This window comes from Solanum dulcamara, chromosome 4, assembly GCF_947179165.1.
Source record: "Solanum dulcamara chromosome 4, daSolDulc1.2, whole genome shotgun sequence".
NCBI classification, from domain to species: Eukaryota; Viridiplantae; Streptophyta; class Magnoliopsida; order Solanales; family Solanaceae; genus Solanum; species Solanum dulcamara.
Genome location: NC_077240.1, coordinates 31,140,722 through 31,164,803, shown reverse-complemented (window position 1 = coordinate 31,164,803; position 24,082 = coordinate 31,140,722). Strand labels below are relative to the sequence as shown.

At 37.5% G+C, this 24,082-nt stretch overlaps 1 protein-coding gene across 4 annotated transcripts in view; it reads right to left on the bottom strand.

Moving 5' to 3' along the window:
- LOC129887248 (uncharacterized) overlaps positions 1-24,082 on the bottom strand; it is a 42,701-nt gene that overhangs the window by 2,950 nt on the left and 15,669 nt on the right. For 2 of the 4 annotated variants that reach the window (XM_055962272.1, XM_055962269.1), the window contains exons 6-11: positions 21,913-22,026; positions 21,632-21,748; positions 20,808-20,919; positions 20,276-20,370; positions 11,560-11,673; positions 11,137-11,348 (exon numbers count right to left, since the gene is read on the bottom strand). In XM_055962272.1, the coding sequence (XP_055818247.1) occupies positions 11,137-11,348; positions 11,560-11,673; positions 20,276-20,370; positions 20,808-20,919; positions 21,632-21,748; positions 21,913-22,026 (764 nt within the window). Of the gene's footprint in view, positions 1-1,498; positions 1,808-11,136; positions 11,349-11,559; positions 11,674-20,275; positions 20,371-20,807; positions 20,920-21,631; positions 21,749-21,912; positions 22,027-24,082 lie in introns of those variants that run through there. The other 2 variants (XM_055962271.1, XM_055962270.1) reach the window with 2 other exon arrangements.

Here is a 24,082-nt window from a genome sequence, read left to right as displayed (position 1 = left end):
TTTAATGCTTATGTGGCATTAATTCCTAAGAAGAATGGTGGCAAAAGTTTGAAGGATTTCAGATCAATTAGTCTTATTGACAATGTTTATAAGATAATCTCCAAAGTCTTAACTAAAGGTTAAAAAACGTGATGGACAAATTGGTCGATGAACAACAAATGACCTTCATTAAGGGTAGCCAGATTATGAGTGCAGCTCCAATAAGTTGTGGACACAAGACTAAAAAATGAAGAATCCAAAAATTTTATGCAAAAGAAAGCTTATTCCAAAGTCTTAACTAAAGGTTAAAAAACATGATGGACAAATTGGTAGATGAACAACAAACGACCTTCATTAAGGGTAGCCAGATTATGAGTGCAGCTCCAACAAGTTGTGGACACAAGACAACAAATGAAGATTCCCAAAATTTTATGCAAAAGAAAGCTTATGATCATATTAATTGGGACTTCCTCATCCAGATATAAGGGCATGGGGTTTGGCTGGAAGTGGCTCAACTGGATTTCCTTTTGCACAAGCACAGTGAGGTTCTCCATTCTAGTCAATAGTCCACCTGAATTTTTTTTCCTTCACGAAGTGACCTTAGAAAAGGGGGCCCTCTGTCCCTTCTCTAATTATTATAGCATAGAAGGGATAAATAACATGTTGAAGCTGGCTAATCTGAATGGGTGGATAAGAGGTTTTCAGGTTAATAACAGGGCAGATAATATGACCCAGTTACTATATGTTGATGACACTCTGTAATGCTGGAGTTGATTGATGACACTTTACCCTTCTGTGATGCTGAAGTTGATCAACTGAGATATGTAATATTGATTCTCACTCTGTTTGAGGCTGTCTGTAGGAACCTAAGTCAGTTGGGGTTCCTGCAATTCCTCTCTGAGTTGAGGAGAGAGGCTAGGGTAGGGGAAATAACAGAAGAGGTTTTAACACATGAAAAAAGAGAAGAACCCCTCCTACTGAAAGCCTATCAAGAGGGAGTATGGGAGACATCATGAAACCTGAAATCCACTAAGATGTGATGAATAAAAGAAGACCAATTGAAAAAGAGTGACATTGATATATGATGGAAGAAACAGGTTCTAGAAGTACTGCAGAACTAAGGAACCTGGTTCTTTGATGAATTGGGCATAAATATGAAGATACAAAGACATCATGGCTTCTTTAAAGAATCAATCATTGAGTCAACAAAAAAATAGGAATTGTGTATAAATTGACCAAAACATAAGGGCTTTCAGGTTCAAAATTGCAAAACTCAGTGTGTAAATACAAAAGGCAACAATGAAAGTGATGTTCAACAAATCTAAGTAATTAAGGAGAAGAAGTTAGCCAGAGGATGCTTATGATAGAGAGATAGGCCATATACTAATGTATGGCAAAGGATCATGCCCAAAAGTTCTTGATCCAAGGTGAATATCGAAGGAAACATACAAAGAACCTGATTTTTTTTAAAACTGGTAATGTTGTATTCCTCAGCATTAAGGATATGCTGGAGACCTTCAAAACAGGAATAAAAGAAGAGAATAACGACAAAACTACTTACAGAGAGAGCCTAACAGATCTACAAGTTCTAATTCCTCTATATGTGTTTCTTTACAACAAAAAATGAAACATACAATACAATTCCATTTAATTCTATGAATGAAATTGGACCTATCTTCAAAACATCTGTTATTTCTCTCTCTCCACACAGTCCACCAGATGCAGTGTGGAATGAGTTTCCGCCATCTCTTCTGGCTCTTGCTTCCACCTCTTCTAATCCAACAACTCAGAAGATCTGCAGTGTGCTCAGGCATGGTCCATTTTGTGTCTGTGAGAGTAAAACAAAAATTCTTAATTGTACAGTGAATTTACAATGCAAGAAAACATGACTATTTGTCTCATCTGTTTCCCCACAAAGTTGACATCTGGATACTAGAATCCTGTTTTTTCTTCAAAACCTCTAGTGTCAAACAAGCTTTTCTGACTACCATATATGTGAAACGTTTTACTTTAGTTGGTGCTATGTTTTTCCAGACATGGTTCCATAAATCTTGTTGTCTTCTGTTTTGTTGTGCATTAACTATTTCATAGGCCCTTTTAAAAATTCCGATACTTTTTGTGCTTCCATCTCATAGAGTCTGGAGTAGTTCCTGTGTAGCCCCCTATTTCATGGAGTAGGTTGGCCACCCTATCCACTTCCCAATCATTCAAGAGTCTCCTAAAAGATAGATCCCATCCTGTTCAGTCCAACACTCTTTGACAATTGCTTCAAAATTGTTGTAGGTTCGGAAAAATATCTTTCTGAGGGATCTGGTTGTTCCATGCATCTCCCCAACATTTGTTTTTCTCCCATCTCCCACTTTAATAACCATGTTCTCTTTTATCATTGGCCAAAGGTCTCTGATTGTTCTCCATAACCCAATTCCATAAGGTAAAGAGCTGTCATTACTACACCAAGGGTTGTTCTCACCATATTTGCACTTGATTACGTCCTTCCATAGAGCCTGTTTTTTCATCATTTTGTCTCTTTAGGTTTTCGATGCCCAAACTTCCCATTTCACTAGATTGTATCCATAGTTCTTACAACCATGCCAAAGGAAATCCCTCTGAATTTGTCAAGTTTCTTCAAAAACTTCTGGGGAAGGGGGAACAGAGACATTACATAAGTAGGTAGAGAATCAAGGACTGATTTCATGAAAGTGAGTCTTCCTTCTAGTGATAAGTATTGAGTCTTCCACCTTGTCAATCTTTTTTCTGCCTTACGCCATCCCATATCACTGTCTCTTTATGTTGGTAGCCAAGAGGCATGCCCAATAAACTGTAGACAGATGTTTCACTTTGCAGCCTAGTATATCTGTCAAACTCTGGATGTTGAGCAACTTCTTAATTGGAAAAGATTGCTCTTTCCCCAATTTACTTTCAGGCCAAAAGTGGATTCGAAGACATAAGTAACAATCTAATGTGGCTTATCTGTTCCTCAGTAGGTTCATAAAAATTCATTGTATCATCTACATAAAGTAGATGACGTATTTCCTTGTCCTATTTGAAAGCCAGTGATCCATCTGTCTTGAATTGCTCTCCTCATCATACTATCAAATGTTTCCATTGTGAATACAAAAATAAAGGGGGATAGAGGATCTCTCTGTCTAAGAACCCTACAACAACAACAACAACCCAGTGAAATCCTACAACGTGGGGTTTGGGGAGGGTAAAGTGTACGCAGACCTTACTCCTACCAAGGTAGGACGGCTGTTTCCGAAAGACCCTCGGCTCAAAAAAGCATAAAAAGAGGTTAGATAACTGTCTAAGACCCCTGCAAATGGGAAAAAAACAACTGGTTCATCATTCACCAAAAAAGAAAATTTGACTGTAGTGTTGCAAAAATTGATCCAGCTCAACCATTTCTCTCCAAATCCCATTTGTCTGCGTATACTCACCAAGAATTTCCAATTAACATGGTCATAAACCTTTTCAATGTCTAGCTCACACATGACACCGGGTTCATCTCCTTTCATTCTAGAGTCCACACACTCACTAGCAATGAGTACAACATTTATAATCTGCCTCCCTTTTATGAATGTCATTTGATGCTTGTTGACTAGCCTGTCTGCCACTTTTTTTCAGCCCTTTAGTCAGTAGCTGAAGATGCCGGTGATCAGACTTATTGGACTGAAATCCTTCAGTTCTGATGCCCCTGCTTTCGTAGGAATGAGAGCCACATAAGTTGCATTGAAGCTTTTCTCAGTCCTTTGATTAACATGAAAGTCATGCAAAGAATTCTTAATATCCTCTTTAAGCAGATCCCAAAAGTCAAGATAAAAAAGACATTGGGAAGCCATCCGACCCACGAGCCTTTTCCATTGCATATAGCTTGATACTGTCCAGTATTTCCTTCTCTTCAAAATGTCTTTGACACTTGTGTTCTTCCTTAGTTAAACATGTAGGATTGTTAAGCAACAATTTTGGCCTCCACACTTCAGATTCCTTGTAAATATTCTGGTAAAATCTATGGATGGCCTCCTTGATTCTATTGGATAACCGATAATATTATCACCCACTGTCAAGTTGTCAATGGAATTAGATCTTTATGTGTTGTGGCTATTTTGGGGAAGTACTTAGTATTTTTATCCCCTTGTTTAAGCCATTATATTCTTGATCTTTGCCTCCAGCCTATCTCCTCCCTTCTAGCCACCTCCTCAAAATCTAGAGCCAATTTGTTTTTTTGTAGCATCCTGGAGGATGCAATGTCTCTTAATGGGTGGTAAGCTCATCTTGATCAACAATGTCCTTGACAATATTCCTGCTTACTGTATGTAACTTTGTCCTATCCCTAGCAAGATACTGAGATAACTTGATAACATCAGGAGGAATTTTCTATGGGAAGGGAAGAACAATGGACACCAGTTTTACCTGGTGAAATGGCCTAAAGTCTACTTCCAAAGCACCAGGGTGGACAGGGTATCTAGGATGTGGGCATCCGACTCCACATAACAAAGGCTTACTAATGAAATGGCTACAGAGAACACACAGGAAGAGCTGACCTTATGGAAGGAGGTTATCAATGCCAAATATGGAGTACAAAGTCACTGGAGCACCAGTTTATCAAGAGCACCACATGGGGTTAGAGTTTTGGAAAAGCATTTGTAAACTATGGGAGGAATTCTCACAGCATAAGCAGTTTGCAGTAGGGAAAGGACATCATGTCAGATTCTGGAAGGACAAGTGGTTGTGCAACACAATTTTAATGGATGACTGCCCTGCTCTTATCCAATTAGCCTGTCATCCAGACTCATCAAAATCTCAAAATAGAGATGGCACCACATGGAGCATTATGTTTAGAAGGAATTTGCAGATTGGGAACTTCAGGACTTGATCAGATTGCTAGCTACACTAAATGGCTTCTAAAAAATCCAGGTTAAATGGAGAATTGCAGATGCAGGGAAATACTTAGTGACAAGTTGTCAAAGAGCTCACAATGAAATCACTGATCACTGGCTACGGAAGATAATTTTGAAGACGAAGCTACCCCTTAAAATCATTTGCTTCAGTTTGACTGCACTTTATGAAGCATGCCCAACACAAGACAACCTTTTCTGGAGGAATTTTCACATTGTTAATAGATGTTATATATGCCAAAAAGAAGCAGAAACAGTCATTTATTCCTGCACTACTCAGCAGCAACAGATCTATGAATTATGTTTTATTTGGGCTTAGTTGGGTAATGCCATACAGCATCAAAGAAGCGTTTTGAGATTGAAATTAGTGGAAAGTTGACAACACCATCAGGAAAATCTGGAAGATGATACCTGCTGCAATTTTTTGGATAATCTGGAATGTAAGGAACAGAAAATGCTTCGATGGACTATCAACTCCTTCCCATTCCCTTGATGCCTCTTGCATTAATAGTTGGGTCAATATTACCTGTTCACCTAATAGTTTTTTGAGCTTCATTAGCTCCCTAGTCTTAAGCTAATCATCTCTACTGGAGCTAACAATTAGTCCTTTTGCATCCATATTTTTGTCACTCTGTTTCTTTTTCCTTCTTCTTGAGAATTCCGAGGATTTAAGCTTCTCCGGAGATCTCTGAACTTAGACCGTATATTTCTCTGGCGTACTTTTCGGTACCAGATATCTCCAGTGGAAACTATATCCGGTGACTTCCAGAAACTTCCAGCGACATCCAAATTCAGGTTTCTTGCTATTTTAAAACCTCGCAGTGGTACCAGGTCTGTCCCACTCTTGCTCTTTGTAGAATATATTGGCGTCTTTATCTCTTCACTTGTTTATATCTCGTTCAGAATCTAGTTGTAGTTTATTGTTGAAAGCCTGTGAACTTCAGAATCTTCCTTTGATTTTTCCCCCATAAAATATTATAGGTACTGCTCGTGTTAGTTTTATCATCGTGTATTAACTGATTTGTTGTATTATCTACTTGTTGTTTACCATACTTCAGCTTTAGTGGCCAGCTTGGTAAGAGATGATAGACTAGGGTCATGTCCTCGGTTAGGGTCGGGGGCTAAGGGCAGGGGTGCTTATGGGATTAAGGGGGTTGACAGACTGAGAGTAGGGTCTTGGAACATAGGGACTTTGTACGAAAAGTCTATTGAGCTAGTGAAGATCCTGAAGAAGAGGAAGATCAATATAGCCTGCATTCAAGAGACTAGGTGGGTAGGGGATGGATTCAAACTTTGGTACTCAAGAAGTCCGGGAAACAAGAATGGGGTAGACATTCTAGTAGATGGAGACCTGAGGGAGCAAGTGGAAAACGTTCGGAGGTTTAACGATCAGTTGTTGGCGATAAAGCTAGTCGTTGGAGGGCAAAGCTAGTCGTTGGAGGGCTAATTTTGAACATCGTTAGTGGCTATGCTCTGTATTCATGTTTAGACGAGGAGGTCAAGACGCGTTTTTGGGAGGAATTGGATGCGATTTTGGGAGGTTCGCCCATCACCGAGAAGATTTTCATTGGCGGAGATTTCAATGGACACATTGGGGAAATTCCTAGTGGTTTAGACGATGTGCATAGCGAAAGTAATTTTGGGGTTAGAAACAGTGGTGGCACCTTGCTCTTGGAATTTACTAGAGCTTTTGAGTTGGTGATAGCTAATTCGTGCTTTCCGAAGAAGGATGATCACTTGATTACCTTCCGTAGCGCAATGGCTAAAACTCAGATAGATTACTTGCTTATGAGGAAAGGCGATAGAGGCCCGTGTAAGGATTGCAAAGTTATTCCGAGTGAGAATCTTATTACTCAACATAAGCTTTTGGTGATGGATTTGGAGATTAAGCGAGGGCAGAGGAAGAAGGTACATGTCCAACCTAGGATTAAATGGGGAGGTTTGACACCTGACTTCCCCCGTGTAATTGGGGAGAAATTGACGGCGATGGGAGCTTGGAGAAGTAGTGGGGAAGCAGAAAGTATGTGGAATAAGATAGTTAGTTGTATTAGGGAGGCAACTAAAGAGGTGCTAAAGGTGTCGAAGGGTAACTTTGGTGGACGCCGAGGGGATTGATGATGGAATGGAGAAGTTCAAGGCAAAGTGGAAGCAAAGAAGGTTGCGTATGCGAAGTGGATGGTTGCACGGACGAGGACGAGAAACGAGCAAATAGGGAAATCTATAAGGAGGCAAGGACAGAGGCTAAGCTTGCGGCTACAATAGCTAAGACGATAGCTTTTGAAAGGCTGTATATTGAACTTGGAGACAAAGGGGAAGATAAGAAGTTGTATGGACTCGCGAAAGCAAGGGAGAGGAAGGCCCGAGATTTGGATCAAGTGAAGTGTATCAAGGATGAAGAAGGCAAGGTGTTAGCGGATGAGACCCTCATTCAGTGAAGATGGCAAGCATACTTTTCACAAACTTTTGAACGAAGAAGGGGACAGAGACATTGTGTTGGGTGAGTTGGAGCACTCTAAGAGACATCAGGACTTCGGGTATTGTAGGTGTAATAAGGTTGAGGAGGTGAAGCATGTTATTAGTAAGATGAGTAGGGAAAAAGCAACAAGACCAGATGAGATCCCAGTGGAGTTTTGGAAAACAATGAATAGAGCAGGCTCGAAGTGGTTGACTAGCTTGTTCAATGTCATTTGTACAAGAACAAGGGTGATATACAGAATTGCAACAACTACAGGGGGATTAAATTATTAAGCCACAGTATGAAAGTTTGGGAGAGAGTGGTAGAGATGAGAGTTAGATGGGGTGTGTCTATTTTCGAGAATCAATTTGAATTCATGCAAGGGTGATCAACCACAGAAACCATCCATCTTGTGAGGAGACTGATGGAAAAGTATCGGGAAAGAAAGAGAGATTTACATATGGTATTAATTGACCTTGAGAAGGCCTACGATAAAGTCCTAAGAGAAGTCTTCTGGCGATGCCGGGAGGCAAGAGATGTATCGGTGGCCTACATTAGGGCGATAAAAGACATGTACGAAGGAGCTAAGTGGGTAAGACGGTGGGGGAGACTCAAAGCACTTCCCTGTGGAGATGGGATTACACTAGGGGTCAACTCTTAGTCCGTTTCTATTTGCATTGGTGATGGATATTTTGACGCGAGACATTCAAGATGAGGTGTCATGGTATATATTATTTGCGGATGACATAGTACTGATTGATGAGACGCGCAGTGGAGTTAATGCTAAGTTAGAGGTGTGGAGACAAACTTTGGAGGGTAAAGGGTTCAGGTTGAGCCGGACCAAGACTAAATATATGGAGTGTAAATTCAATGAGGCGATGTATGAGGTAGGCGTGGAAGTGAGGCTTGACACATAAAATGTACCCAAGAGAGGTAGATTCAGGTATCTTGGATTTGTAATTCAAGAGAGAGGGGACATCGACGATGATATCACACACCGTATTGGTGCGGCGTGGATGATTGGAGGCTTGCCTCTGGAGTCTTATGTTGTGTGATAAAAAGGTACCACCAAAACTCAAAGGTAAGTTCTACATAGTGGATTATTGTATGGGACTGAGTGTTGGCCAGTCAAGAACTCTCAGGTCTAGAAGATGCATGTCACGGAGATGAAAATGTTGAGGTGGATGTATGGTCACACTAGGAGCGATAAGATTAGAAATGAAGATATCCGACATAAGGTGGGAGTGGCCTCCTTGGTGGACAAGATGAGGGAAGTGAGACTGAGATGGTTTGGACATGTGAATGGGAGATGCATAGACGCACCAGTGAAGAGGTACGAGATGTTGGTTATAAAGGGTACGAAGAGAGGCAAAGGTAGGCCGAAGAAGTATTGGAGAGAGGTGATAAGATCATAAGACATGATATGATGCAGCTTCAAATTACCGAGGATATGACCTTAGATAGGAGGGTGTGGAGGGCACGTAGAAGGTAGTGTAGTGTCGTCTGGCTTAGGGTACTGGTGTTGGCGATGGTACTAGTTGTAGTATTGTAGTTTTTTTTAATTGTAGTATTGTAGTTTTATCTTTGTTTATTATTGTGTTTTTAATATTAATATATCCTAGTATGTTGTTTATGGTGTTTCGATTATCACATGATTTTATTGTTGTTTTGGCTCCTCTCTGGTATACTTTTGCATTGTTTCCTTGTTATTTGCTATATTCTCTTCATTGGATCCTTCGTTGTTATAGCATGATTTGTTGCACTTAAGCCGAGAGTCTTTAGTAAACAGCTCTCTACCTCCCCGAGGTAGTGGTAAGGTCTATGTACATTCTACCATCACCAGACCTCACTTGTGGGATTTCACTGGATATGTTGTTGTATTATTTTTGTCACTTTTTTGCATCTTCTTGATGCCATTAATGAAGCCAATTACTTCATTTAAAAAAGCAAAAAACTCACGTTTGCTTGGGCTCAAGCGCAAAGCACAATGAATTGTGTTTTAGTGAAGAAAACACTAAATAAAAAATAAGAAAATATACAACAACAACCCAGTAAAATCCCACAACATGGGGTCTGGGTAGGGTAGAATGTACGCAGACCTTACTCCTACCAAGGTAGGACGGCTGTTTCCTGGAGACCCTCGGCTCAGTAAAAGCATAAATGCATAAATGCATAAAAAAAATGTTAGATAAGAATAGGAAATTAAAAGTTTATGAGAAAAACAACAAACAAATAACGAATAGATAACAAATAAATACAAATAACAAATAACGAATAAATAAATAATGAAAGCGTCACAGATAAAATAGAGTAATCAAAGCATAGAAAGTAATAAATACTAACAGAAATAACAGAATTAAAAAATAAGAAAATATGAAAGCAAGAATAGTTATTTGAACAAAAGAATTAAAAAACTACAATTATCCTAAATATATGAAATAAAAACCATGTCAATAAAGTTCAGGAACCAATTTAAATTTATAATCTAGATGTGAAGGAGCAGGTTTAAGTTTTTAGAGACCAGTTTCTAACACTAAAATCTAATTTCACATACCCAATCACTAAATAATTCATTCATAACATTTTGTTAAAAACTAGTACATCACTTTGCTAGCTATAAACTGTCTAACGACACCCTGATAAACCCACAACCCATTGGCAATTAGGAGCATGCCAAAGAACTAAAGCACCAACTAAGCAAGGTGAGTGCCAGTAGGGCTTTAACTAGCTTAAGAACTTTTTGTTTTGATAAAGGTAACAGTGTATCCATCAGCACAAAGTGTGCTGGCAGCTGTATATACAAAAATTATATCTGACGCCTATTATAAATTCACAAGGCTTCTAAAAACTGTAAGATGGATTCTGTGTCTGGGTCACAGATTTCTTTACACCAACAATGAAACTAAGAAATACAGTGCATCTTTACTTTTTGTATGGAGTTAATCGTCTTCAAACCTCTACTACTCCTTTCCTTCCAAATAGTACACCATATACAAGCAAAATAGCCCTCCACCCTTTTCTTGTCTCACAGTTCCTCCAACATGATTCCGTGATTTCAGTAAATCACGAGTGTTATCAGGCATTGTCCATTTCATTCACACTAAAGCCAAGAAAAGATGCCACACCTGGGAATTCAACTAGCTTAAGAACTTAAAAAGGAGTTTAAGCACTATACGAAGATAAGATGCACTAGAATATGAAATGTGATTATAGGCACTATTTTTATCATGATAAACAGTGCCTTTCCATTCATATTCTGTCAACGTTACATGATTTTCACAAATCATGTCGCCACCCTTCCTGACTGGACTGACTCGGGGAAGGGTCAATCTCCTCCGGAGCATGCTTCACAGCCACTCTTTCGTCCTGACCTAATGAAAGAATCTATCTATCAGCAATTCTTTTCCCCGCAAATCAACCTTCCAAATCAGCCCGTTGCTCCATTTGAGCTCATTTCATATCCAATAAAAATAAGAAAAAAATAAGGATTACTAGAAGTTCTCTATATTTTCTACTGAAAGACTTTGATAGGACTAAAAGACTCTTAGGAAACATAGGAAGTTAACTTAGTAACTTATCATATTTTCCAACTACAAACAATTTTGATGCGTGAATTTAATGAATGATAATCATCCGACATAGAAATTAGCCAGAACGGCCAGAGGATGAAGCAAATATAACTATCAGTTCCAAAAGAAAAGGTCAAATATAATATCAAAGAATAAGAATTGAAGAAAGTGGGACAATACAATCAATGAGGATATACAAGGTGTCACCAACTAAAAAACGAAGCAGAATCTGACAAACCTTCTCCTGCTGGTAATTAATTTGTATATGGGAGTTGTTGCTATGACATAATATGTCAGCTGGCATCACACTACTTTTTAATACTTTTGGACAGGCAAACTCGCTGCCACTGTCATTACATGATGCCTCATGATACATATAACTGAGAGCTGATCTGAGACGAAGTTCCCTCTGAGAATAGTACATCTTAGTTGCAAGTGGATGTGGAACATCTGGAGGTCAACAACCCACAAAGTACCATGTGAATATTAGCATTAGAAATTAAGGGAAACACAATATAGAAAATTACTCACAGAATAAATCATCATGAGCATAAAAGAAGTGATCTTCAAAATTCTTTTGATAACAAACGTTTAGGACTGTCTTTATAATATGAAAAATCAGCGGTAGCTATGAGAACTGGAGGAAAGATGTGACTACTACCTTCAGCCTTTGAACAATATTTTTGGACTTGAGTGGCAATTTTAACTGCAGCAGCACGACTACCAGTATTGTCACTGCCAGCAGTTGACCTTTCTTGATGCTCTTCACCTGAAACTTCAGAATAGAACCTATAGCTGAGCCACTTATAACAATGAGAAGAGGACTGAGAAAGAAACGCCCTCTATTTTCTCCTGAAAGTGGATTAAGAATTTCAGAGAAATGGTTTTAAACCGCCAAATTAGTCTTCCCATGTGCTAGCTAACTATGTTGATAGCCTTTAGGAGGTAATATCTGGTTTTTCCTTCACCCCAAGAATAAGGCATCCCAAAGAAATGAACATCAAGTATATTACAGGAAGTACTCTTGTACCACTCAAAAAGTTTGATGATGCAAATTTTGAATCAAACTTTTCCATACAATATGTACCGGTATTGTGAAAAAGCGCTAAAGCGCTCGCTTTAAGCGTGAAGCGAAGCGAGGCGAGGCACTAGCGCTTCAATACCGTGAAGCGAAGCGATATCAGAAAAGCGTGCGCTTCATGGAAGAAGCGAGAAGCACGCTTCATGTAGAAGCGAGAAAAAAGCTTGCTTATTTGTTAAAAGCGGCACTAGGGTTTATTTTAAAAGAACAAATCTGTAAACTTACAATTAATTATTCCAAGCTGCTGTGACTTTTTCGAGACTTCGTCAGTTCAAACTTCAACCATTTTAGTTTTTCTTCTCTTCTTCTTCTCTTCTTCTCTTTCTCTTTCTATTTTTATTTCTATTCAGCAGTTCTGCCGTCTGCGCAACTGTTGTGATGTTCTTCTCTTTTTCTCTTCATCACTTCTTCTCATCTTCTTTTTCTATTTCTATCCAGCAGTGCATTTCTGCGCAGCTGCTGGTATGTTTTGGCCATTTTTTTTTTGATTTGGGTTTTCAGTGGACTTTTGTTTTGTTAAGCTATGCTCTCTTTTTTTATATCTGTATCATGATTTTCTTTTTCTCATAAATCATTTTATCATATAATATTAATTAATTTGTTGAGCTGAAAAATTTGGTTGAATTTTTTATAGTGATTTTATTACACAAAACAAGGGCTGCTTTATTACCCACTGCAGCTGCTTTATTTTTTTTAATACTGCTGCAGCTGTTTTATTAGGCTAGTGGGCTGGTGATATGAAGTGGAGAATGGTTATTGGATGTTTACTTAACTGCATAAAGGGAATTTATCAAAAAGTGGAGGCCATAGACCACTTTCATGGCCAATTTTTGACTTAAAACCCACAGCAGCAGGCCAGCAGCTTTATTTTTTTTTTTTAATTTTGCTCAGCTGCTCTATTACTGCTTTATTAATTTTGCTGCCATCTGTCAACTGCTCTATAATTATTTTGACAATTTGACTTGTGTGACTGAATTATTATTCTATTTTTTCTTTGTAGTAAGTTGTATTTTCTTAATGGCACAAAAAAAGGATCCAGCTTGGGCATATGGAATTGCCATGGGAAGTAACACAAAAATCAAATGTGTTTTTTGTGAGATGACATATAATGGCGGAATATTTCGTCACAAGAAGCATCTTATTGGTGGTTATAAAGATGTTAAAGTGTGTCCAAAGGTCCCGAGTAGTGCGAAGGAAGAAATAAAGGAGTATTTTACGAAAAAAAATGTATTTAAAACTCAAATGAATCCTGAAGCATCCATGGTTAATCTTGTTGATAATGATGAAATGGATGATGAAGTTGAAGTGAATATGCCAATGGGACCTCCCTCAAAAAAGAAACCTTCAACTAGTGAAAGTGGGTCATCCACCGCTAGCAATGTCAAAGGTCCTCTTAATCTCTATTTCTCGCAAAAACCAAATGAAAAAAGAAAAGGTGGACCTATTGATCTTGTAACGCCTTGAAAATTTCCATGTCAAGACCCGAACCATTCTTCATAGCCATATAGGCTTGAAACCGATGACTACTAATTTCATATATGAATTGGGATCAATTCCTAAGTATTTGAAATGTATTATATGTGTTTAGGGGTCATAAGGGACCTCTAACACCAAGCCAAGTCCAAAGAACTTCCACCGGCTAAGCTTTCGTATGAGTCCGGAATGAGGTCAACTTCAAACGACCATATCTCCTAGAATATAACGAATTGGGTGGACCATAACCTATCAAATTAAAGGTCTTTGAGTCTTGTTTCCAACTCCACCAAGTTTGCCTCATTCCAAGTTCAGAGTCAAAAGTTATGATCATTTTATGACAAACTATCACTGCAGAAATTTTGGCCTGGCGCTTCAGTGGCGCCCGGCGCCACTATAGCGCCCGAAACTAGCCTCAGTAGTTTGGGTGCTGGCGCGGCGCACCAGCTATCGCGCCAGCAGGGTTTTTAGCTCGTTTTCCAGATTTTAAGGTCATTTTAGTCTCTTCTTGTGTTTTAAACCAAAGTGAAGTCCTTTTGGGGACTAAATTGACCCTATCTAAAGATTCTAAACCTTCTAACTCTTTCATTTTCTCACAATTAGACTAAAACACTAAATCCTCTCCTCTCAAAGTTCTCCCAAGGGTTTCAAGAAGAAAACCTAGGGTTCCATTCAAGGTTCTTCAAGTCTCCATTACTCTCAAGTTTGCATTTGGGAATTTGTTCTCCAAGGGATGTGGGTTTTCATCCATGGGTTCTTCCACCCATGGAGCCCAAATGTTTTCTCAACTTAGTATACCAATTTTAAATGATGAAATCCTATGGTATTTTACATAATGGTTCCAAATGCATAGATTATGGTATATTTTAAGTTATTTACTCCTATTGATATATATGTATATTGACTCCTAATTTCAAGTGATGAGAAATTTTATGGATTTTCATACTACAATTTCAAATGTACAGATTCTTGAATATTTGAAGTTTGTTTGGCTATGTTGACTTATGGTGATCCTTATTTACATGAAATGGATGGTTTATCAAGGTACTTATATGAAGGTTTGAAAGGTAGTTTTAAAGTGCATATGGTGGGTTGTTTTTAAGATGTTTGATTGGATGCATTCATATGATTCTCATGCATACAAGTATCCTTTAAATGTCTTTGAAGGTCTCTTTTTGAAATGAACCCACCTAGTTTCCTATAATAAAGTAAAGTTGAAATGAAGTTTGACTCCAATGAATGTTATGAAGTAAATGTTTACGAAGGGGAGTCTTTATGAAATGATTGATTGATAAAATGGCTTCTTAGCCAAGGAATGGATTCAAAGTGAAAGGATAATTCTCACATAGTTGAATCAAATGAAATATTTAATGAGCTATTCCACCGACAATGATTTGATGTCTAAAGTTATACAATGCTTGTGTTATTATGATATTTAAATGTTATTCCGTGGGATTGACCTAGCACCGAATGTAGCATGTAGATGGGGACTCGACCTAAGGGGTCCTTAAGTAAAGTCTCATGATGCATTAACTATGCGCCAACATAGGAGCCCTTGTAGGCTATTTAGGCTAGTGGATCTACAATAAGCCAATAACGTTAAAGTTAAAGAATGCTAAAGTTGACGGAGTTCTACCCGGCAAGTAGTCTCCCCGTGCCAACGTAGGGGGTTATGTTGGATTTCATGTAATAGCTCTCATGGTCTTAAATGTCGGTTAAGGTCACTTCCCCACAAAATAAATGTTTTAAGGTTTCTTATGATGATGTCTAATGCATGCATTCATTATACACATTGCTTATTCATATTCCTCTTATGTTCTTCATTTCATAGCATACTCACATACTTAGTACATTCAAAGTACTAATGCATACTTTTGCCTACATGATATCACCATGTAGGGACCGACGTCTCTCCCCGACCTCCTCTACGCGGCTAGCTCAGGTCGATTGAAGATTACTTGTGGTGAGTTTCCATGTTCCGAGAACAACCTCATTTATATTCTAAGCTCGTGTTTTGTAAAACATTAAAACTTTTATGAAGACATTTCTTGATACTATTTTGAGGGTGAGCTGGGGACATGTCTTAGCCCCCACCAAGTCTATTAGTAGAGGTATGTTGGGTCATGAATGGATTGTTCCACGATATTCCTCTTAGTCCCGATTCCCTTTTTATTTATTTACTTTCCGCTTGTTATTGTATGCCATTACCAATGAAATGCTTAACGAATGCTAAGAGGCTTGGGTGAGGTACCTTCGGGTGTCTCATTCGCTGTGTCACGCCTAGGCCCTAGGCTCGGGTCGTGATAGATCTAGAGGCTTCTAGCAAGATTTTACGGGATCGTGCTATATCTGCTTTTGCTAGGTGGATGTATGATGCAGGATTGCCTTTCAATTGTGTTAACTACACCGAAAGTTTTGGTGAATTCATTGAGGCCGTAGGCCAATATGGCCCTGGAATGAAGCCCCCTACCTATCATGAGGTAAGAGTTCCTTGTTTAAAAAAAGAGGTGGAAAAGACAAACAAAATTGTAGAAGATCATAATGTTCAATGGAAAACGTATGGTTGTTCCATTATGATGGATAAATGGACAACAAGGAATGGGAAAATGATCATCAATGTTTTGGTGAATTCTCCAAAAGGGAGTGTGTTCCTTGAATCTCATGATGCTAGTAACTCTTCTACTGATTCTAATAAGATGTTTAACTTGTTTGAGAAGACTATCTTGAAAATAGGCAAGGAAAATGTGGTACAAGTTGTGACCGATAACGCAAGTGAGAACAAAAAAGCGGGTGACATGTTGAAGGGAGTGTTTCCGCATATTTTCTGGACTCCTTGTACTGCTCATTGTATCAACTTGATGTTTGGTGACATTTTCAAAGAGGCCCCGTATTCTACAGATGAACTTGAATCTTGATATTTAATGTTCTTTTTTAATCTTTATGTTAGTTTTCTTACTTATTAACTATTAAATTTTTTTGAATAGTTTTTGGTAAGGCTGTTAAGATACATTCTTATATCAGTCAAAGGGCACTGTTGTTGAATATGATGAGGAGATACACAAAGCAAAGAAACTTGGTAAAACCTGCTAAGACAAGATTCGCAACAACTTTTTTGACATTGCATAGTTTTTATATGCAAAAGAAAAATCTGAGAACCTTGTTTATGTCCACTGAATGGAATGAGAGTGTCTATGCAAAGGAAACTCTTGGGAAAGAAGTTGCGAGACACATCATCAGTCCATATTTTTGGAATGACACTGTTCAAGCACTTAGAGTTGGTGGTCCTTTAATTAATGTACTTCGTATGGTGGATGGGGAGAAAAAACCACCAATGGGCTACATTTATGAAGCCATGGATAGGGACAAAGAAAGTATTGAAAAGGCATTCAATTATGATGACAGGAAATATATGAATGTTTTCAAAATCATTGATGCAAGGTGGACGGATCAACTTCATCAACCTTTACATGCAGCTGGACATATTTTGAACCCGAGGTTCTATTATAAAAATAATGAGATGAAGACTTTAACTGAAGAAGTATAGTTGGGATATCATGCATGTGTTGAGAGGATGATCCTAGATAAAACTTTGCAAGACAAAATAGGGGATGAGCTTGGTGTGTACATGAAAGCTGATGGGCTACTTGAAATTGAGTCGGCCATTAGAGCTAGAACCTTAAGGTCACCAGGTGAGCATTTCAACATTTAACTATTAGAGCTTTAACTTTTAAGTTATTACATATTAACTTTTAAAATAATTCTTCTACAGTTGAATGGTGGATGCAATATGGTCATAATGTCCCAAACTTGCAACAATTTGCTATTAGAGTGCAAAGTTTAACTTGTAGCTCATCCGGTTGCGAGAGAAATTGGAGCGTGTATGAACATGTGAGAACCTATATTACGTTATTACTAAATTAAATGGTATCTTAGTTGTCCAAAGTCCTCCCATTAATTACTTTCTACATATTCTATGCAGATTCATACAAAAAAGAGAAACAGACTTGAGTTAAAACGCCTGAACCCTTGTTGATGGCACTTCAAGAGTTTGAGGATCTTGTTGAAGAATAGGATTTTGCTCTCTTTGTGATTTGGTTATGCATTTGCTTTATATGTTGTTACTTATGAGGATTATTGACTATCTAGTTACTTTTTAATCTAAGTCTTTTGAGTTCTTGATTATTTATCTATGCATAATTTATATTTTATATTTTTATACTAAATAGCGTTTTTTCTGAAAAAAGCATGCGCTTCGCTTCACGCTTCTCGCTTCTGTGAAGCGAGCCCCCGTCGCTTTTTTCCGCTTCTCGCTTCTCAAAACACTGATATGTACAAAGTGAAGCCTACCAAAATATGTCCTTGTAAAAACAAAGAAGGGTGAGTGTTGAATAGAAGTAGATTTCTTTTTTGTCCTTTGATAACACCAAAAAAAGGAAAATATGTGCAACGATCCGCTAGGTCACTTTTTTAGAAGTGGTACTCCGTTTTGCGTGCCATCAGCTTCAAAAGCTCCGTTATGTTATTATTGACTTGCTTGCAAAATTTGAAGTCAATCGGACATCGTTTGGTTCAATTTTGGTGAAGAATTCGTTTTGAAAATCCCGCTATTGTAATTTGAGATATTGTGGTCGTATTGGGAAAACATGCTCCGTTTGGTAATAAGAAGGTTCCCTTAGGTTCGAGTTATTATTTGTGACCTGTATGAACTTTGGGAAGTGATTTACAGTCCAAGGAATGCCTCAACAGACTAAAGTTTCAAATGAGCGCGCACAATACCTAACTTCAAACGAGAATAACGCTCAATCTATAATGAATATGGAGAAGTGCAAAAGATGAAAATTGTAGTCCTTTGAGTCTAGGTTCCAACGCATTAAACCGTTTATCATTCCGAGTTATGTACAAAAAAAGTTATGAAGGATTTACTGAAAGGTGTCTAGCAGAAAAATATGGGTCTTGAGATACAACATGTGAAGGACATGGTTCAACCCCCTGAAGCACCTGGGGTTGTGTTAAAGGAACACAGACAGCAACACTTGTTTTGTGAAATTTTGAGCTAGAGCTTGAGAAAAAATTGGAGAAGGAGCTTGGGGATTATCCTACCAACTATGGAACAATTTGAGCTTGTCGTGATGGACTTTTGGTCACTTCTTGGTCATAGTAATTTGGGGATTTCAACGCTATCAAGTTTGGGACTATCAAATGCTCCATTTGTGGACTTTGGGCAAGTACTTGATCGTAGTATTTGAGGTAGGGAGATTTGAACTACTACTTTCTTTCTTCCATTAACTTAGCTTGAAATAACTATTGTGAACTTCTTGTGATAACCCTTAATATCATATAGTTGAATATTAAGGTATCAGATTGTTTTACCTGATATGGGCTATTTAGGAAGTACTCAATATAATGTTGTGAATTATTTGGGATATCCATGGATATTTATTGAGTTAAGTTGGGACTCCTCTGTTAAGATTCATTGAATTGAGATAGTAAATTATTGTTTTTGATTATTTGCAAGACGGTTGGGCCATAATTACCCTTATGCTTTATTAGCAGTTGTCTCCTTTTATTTGAGCTTTTACGCTTTAAATTAAGTCTTTTTTTTAGAATGAACTTTAAATTAAGTCTTGACACTTGTGATATTAGATTCTATTGGCTTGACTGTCATATTATTTATGGTGAGGTTGGACCTTGATATAGTTATACATGATGTTTGACATTGTTATGATTCATACATGTTGCCTTTGTGTGCATAAGACGATTGGGCCAGAGTCATCCTTCACATCCCGATGAGACTTCACGTAAGACGTCGAGCCAGAGCCACCCTTCACAGCCGGAATCGTATGATGGTTGGGCCAGAGTTACCCTCTGCAGTTTTGAGGTTTGTTGTTGATTATTTGTAAGAGAGTTGGGCCAGAGTAACCCTCTGCAGTTCCAAGATTTTATTGCTGTTGATTATTTGTAAGATGGTTGGGCCAGAGTTACCCTCTGCAGTTTCGAGATTTTATTGTTATTGATTATTTATAAGATGGTTGGGAAGAGTTACTCTCCGCAGTTTCGAGGTTTTATCATTGTTGATTATTTGGTCTAGTTGTATGAATCGGTGAGGGCCTATTATTGAGTTGGTATCTGACGATGAGATCCTTGGATATTTTATCTCTTGTGCAGATTTGAAAAACTAATATCTATTCCATACTTATGAGATTGAAAAAAATTGGTAAGATTGTTATTAATAGTGTTGGTCTATTGCACTTTAGACTGGTTGAAAGTGTTAAGGACAGTGGAATGGTCATTGATCCTACGGAGTCCAGTGAGAATCACACACCTACAGTTTGGTTGCAGGTTTTACTTTTCATGGCACATCGGGCATTTCTTGGTCCTATTCGCGGATATCTCTCATCGACGTTGAGTCGAACTGCTAGTTGATTGTGGTAGTCTATCTTTTCACATTACATTTTACTTTCGTTGTTGGGCTTAAACCCGATGTTGTATTTTGAAAACTCTGTAGGTGCTCCATGACTAGTATGAGTTGGGATTCGGGCAAGTTTTGGTTTCATTCTCTATTCTGAAACACCTATATCAGGTTCTTCATTTATATTACTTCTGCGCATTAAAACTTCTTTCCTTGATTAAATGTTTCAAACTTACTTTCGCCTTCTAGACTTGGTTCTTTCTTTCATAAAATGGTCATTTGCTTTAAACTTGTTGAAATGGATAATGTTTTGAAGAGGTCCACCTAAGGGGTAGTGGCTCATTATGTGCCTCGGTGTCTCGTGAAAACGAGGTGTTACAGTAACTTTATGAAGAAAAATAAATCTGGCCTTACAGGGAATAGCTTCTCTTGAATTTGCAGACCAACTCTTAGTAACACCATTTACTGCACCAAAATCAGCTAATAGCTGCCGATTTCCCACAATTAGCCTACAAGATGAAGAAAAATGCCATTAATTTATGAAATCAAGAAAAAGGATCTTCATTTTCCCAACACAGTTCTAAGGGATTAACCACTTAATTGGACCTTTATATGATTTTTCCGGTGCATGTATGTCTTTATTGTATAAAAACTAATCAACTGGTAACTTAAACAGACCAAAACTACCCTATAAAACAAGCATCTATCTCAATCTTCAAAATGAAATAATAATACTGCATTCTCTTCACATATGAGCCATCATCAATAGGTTTAATGGTTTACCCATCAACAGATAGCACATAATATACTCCAATGCAACAACTGTTTGATTCCAAATGTTTGTAGTAACTAAAAGTTGAAAGACAGTTGGGAATTATGCACTCTGAAAGAGTCTAGGGAGAGGAAAAATGCAAGACATTGCCTACATCAAGTGATAAGTGCATACATCTTAGAATGTTCTTCCTGGTGCAAGATTGCACCTTCTGAGCAATCTACAGGTCCAGGATTAACCATGGAACTATTTCTCATGGTGGCCACATTTAAGTGTGATGAAATTCCTGCAGTTATACGGAAATAAACAGCGCAATCAGCATAAGAACCATATGAAGATGAAACTTTGGCAAAAATTACTAAATATCAAGCTCCTTTGACCGCAGGGAAATGCTGTGATGAAATATAGAGGGGCAAACAGGTAAGGCCCTTAAGAAATAGAAGCTCCCAGAACTAAAGTTTCATAACACTCTCCCACCTACATCAAAACATTAAAAAGGGAACATTTTGTCCAAGCATTGAATTTGAAAAAAAAGAAAAGAAAAGAAACTAATCCCCCTATTTTATAGTGTTTGACTAGACACCAAGTTTAAGAAAGACTTTTGGCACATACCAAAAGTACCCTTAAAACATGTAGTCTTAAAGGATGACATGACATTTTGTAATATATAAGAGCATGTCATTAACGGTATGATGAAGTTAAAATTTAACAAGTTTTCAAATATAGAAAGGCGTCGGTTCTTTTTGGAACAAATTGAAAAGGAAATAGTGTGATACAGAATAGAATAGAGGGAGTATAAACTTGTAACAGAAACTGTGCATTTAATTCATTAAGCAATATTAGGAACGTAATAACAATACAAAGGAATCATTTAGTTGAATGCAAGAATAAATGGGTTTTACAATTAAGCTAAATCCTATGAATCGTCAGTAAAATAAGGAGCATGACTACAAGAATCATAAGAAGAACAAGGAACATGAGCAAAAGGAGGATGATACTTATATCTTTAGGAATAGAAACAGTTGAATGAAACTCCTCCGAACAGCATGATGATGCAGCAAAACCATTATCTAACAATTCAGGTTTTGCTTTCTTTCTGCCTGATATAGGTTTGTCTATAGGAAATTAAAGATGGCAAATCATTATTAAGCAATACAAGACACCAACTTAAAGTATGACAACAGATCTCAGCTTATAGAGAACTGCAGAGATGACCTCATAAACTTTTCTTCAAGAGCATAAGACAACCAAAAACAATGTTCACATAGAGAAAGGATACTAGAGTATGCAGTTAGTGACTTTTTCCTCTCTTTCCTCGGGCGTTTCTTGTGCACGGTACCATCATTGACCTCCAAAACATTTTCTTCTGCAGAGATTAATGACTTACAAAGCTCTGAAAAAACAAACTGTACATGTTAAACAAGATGGAAGACTAGAGAAGTCAAAAGACAGTAGTTTTAAGGCTGGTCATCACTTTCAAAGACTAAATTAAGCCAAAACTCAGCTATGGTGATAATAACTTTTTGAACTTTGGAAAAGTTTGTGCAAAGACTCAACCTGTTAGGCAATTTTGAGGGTCTTTCCGCATATACCAACCACCCAAATGACAGGGTTGATTAGTCGATGAGGGAAATAGGAAGATACTATTTATATGTCAAAAGTTAAAGGAGAAGCACTGGAGAGAAACTTCTAATTCATCAAGAGTCTGTCACAGGCCAACAGTGACGAAGAAAATGCAACATGAACAAACACTACTACTACATCCCCATCTCGAGTTAGTTAGGATCAGCAAATAAATTATCACTATCAACTTTGCTCTATTTGGACTAGTTTTTTTATGCTATTCAATAATTAGGGTTATATCTCTTAACAGTAGAAGTTTCTACATTTTCTACTGACGAACTAGGGAAAGACAATATGACATTTATTCTCAGAACACAAGCAATGAGCATGTCAAGATGGTGTTTGTAAGCTTGAAAGCTAAACATAAAATCAACACATCAGAGTTTTAAAATAAAAATCAAACAGAACATGTATTATGTTAAAATGAGAAAAAAATTGAGATAGTAAGGAGAGATGGACATGGGCCACCTTGTCCAACTAGCTAAATAGGGATAGGGCAATAAGTATTATCTGTCTCTTAACAAAGGATATATTTCTATATAAAAGCAGAAGAGTAAAAGGAATTTATGGTTTTTTGTTGCTATTAATGACTGCATTTTGGTTTCTTGTCCAGTAAAATAAATTATATATTGACTCTCAGTATCACTGATAAATTATGGTCCTAAATATCATAGTGATCCCCTATCCCTCGCCCTTTTATTTTTAGAATAGGTCCCTACTAGCATGTTTTCAGATGACGAGACATTTTTTTGTCGTCACAGACAGTTACTACAGTTCATTAAGGAAACAAAAGTTTCCTTCAAGACAAGGTAAAAGTCTCCAAGGATGTGAGGGGGTATTTTTGTCATTTTTGTCTCGAAGATAAGGTAGAAGTCTCCGGGATTAATAGTTAGTACTGGCATAAGTTATCTCTGCCTTTGAGTGGAATAATAATTCTGGGATAACTTATCCCGGGATAAAATGGTTAAAATGACGAAAATACCCCCTCATACTCTTTTTAGACATCATTTTTCACATACTTTACACTTATGGAGGGTAGTTTTGTAAACAAATAACTTATTCTTAGATATTATACGATGCATATTATTCTTAATACAACAAACCAAACATTCACTAAGAAACAATGCCAGGATAACTAATCCCAGCCTTGTCTTCAAACCAAACAACCCCTTAAGATTTTGGGTTGGATGCTCCGATTCTTTCACATGATATCAGAGTAGAATAGCATCTTAGGTTCAAGTCGAACTGCTATCGATTTGAAAAAAGTACTTCAACAGGCTTAACCCAAAAAAATAACCAGGCTTGCCTGTGTAAAAGTAATTAATTAGAAAAGTATCCTCTATTGTTCATTGGGGGTAAAGGAGAAAAATATCCTCACATTTTAAGCTTTGCTTCTAGAAAAGATGGACACAAAACTTCACATATTTCATATATGAAATGGCTCCAAAACTAATTTCACAACTTGATATGCACCTGGAACTATATAAAAAATAGTCAGTTTGAGATTACAAAGCAATTCTAGGAAAGCAGAATATCATTCATAAAAGAAATGAAAAATCCCCACAAAGATCTGTTACATTATTGGCATTGCATTAAGAATGACATTATGGAATTACTTTACAAGATACACATTTCTGCTGTCTTAACGAAGAAATGATCGAGGCAAATAATGATTTTGGGACTTGTATCCCATAGTTTATCATGTGTGTTGTTATTTACAACTATGATAAGTACATGCAAATGTAAACAGAACGAAAAGGCGTCTATTTAAGAGACGAAATAAAACTATGCATACAACAAACTGATGTATAACTACAACGACACTA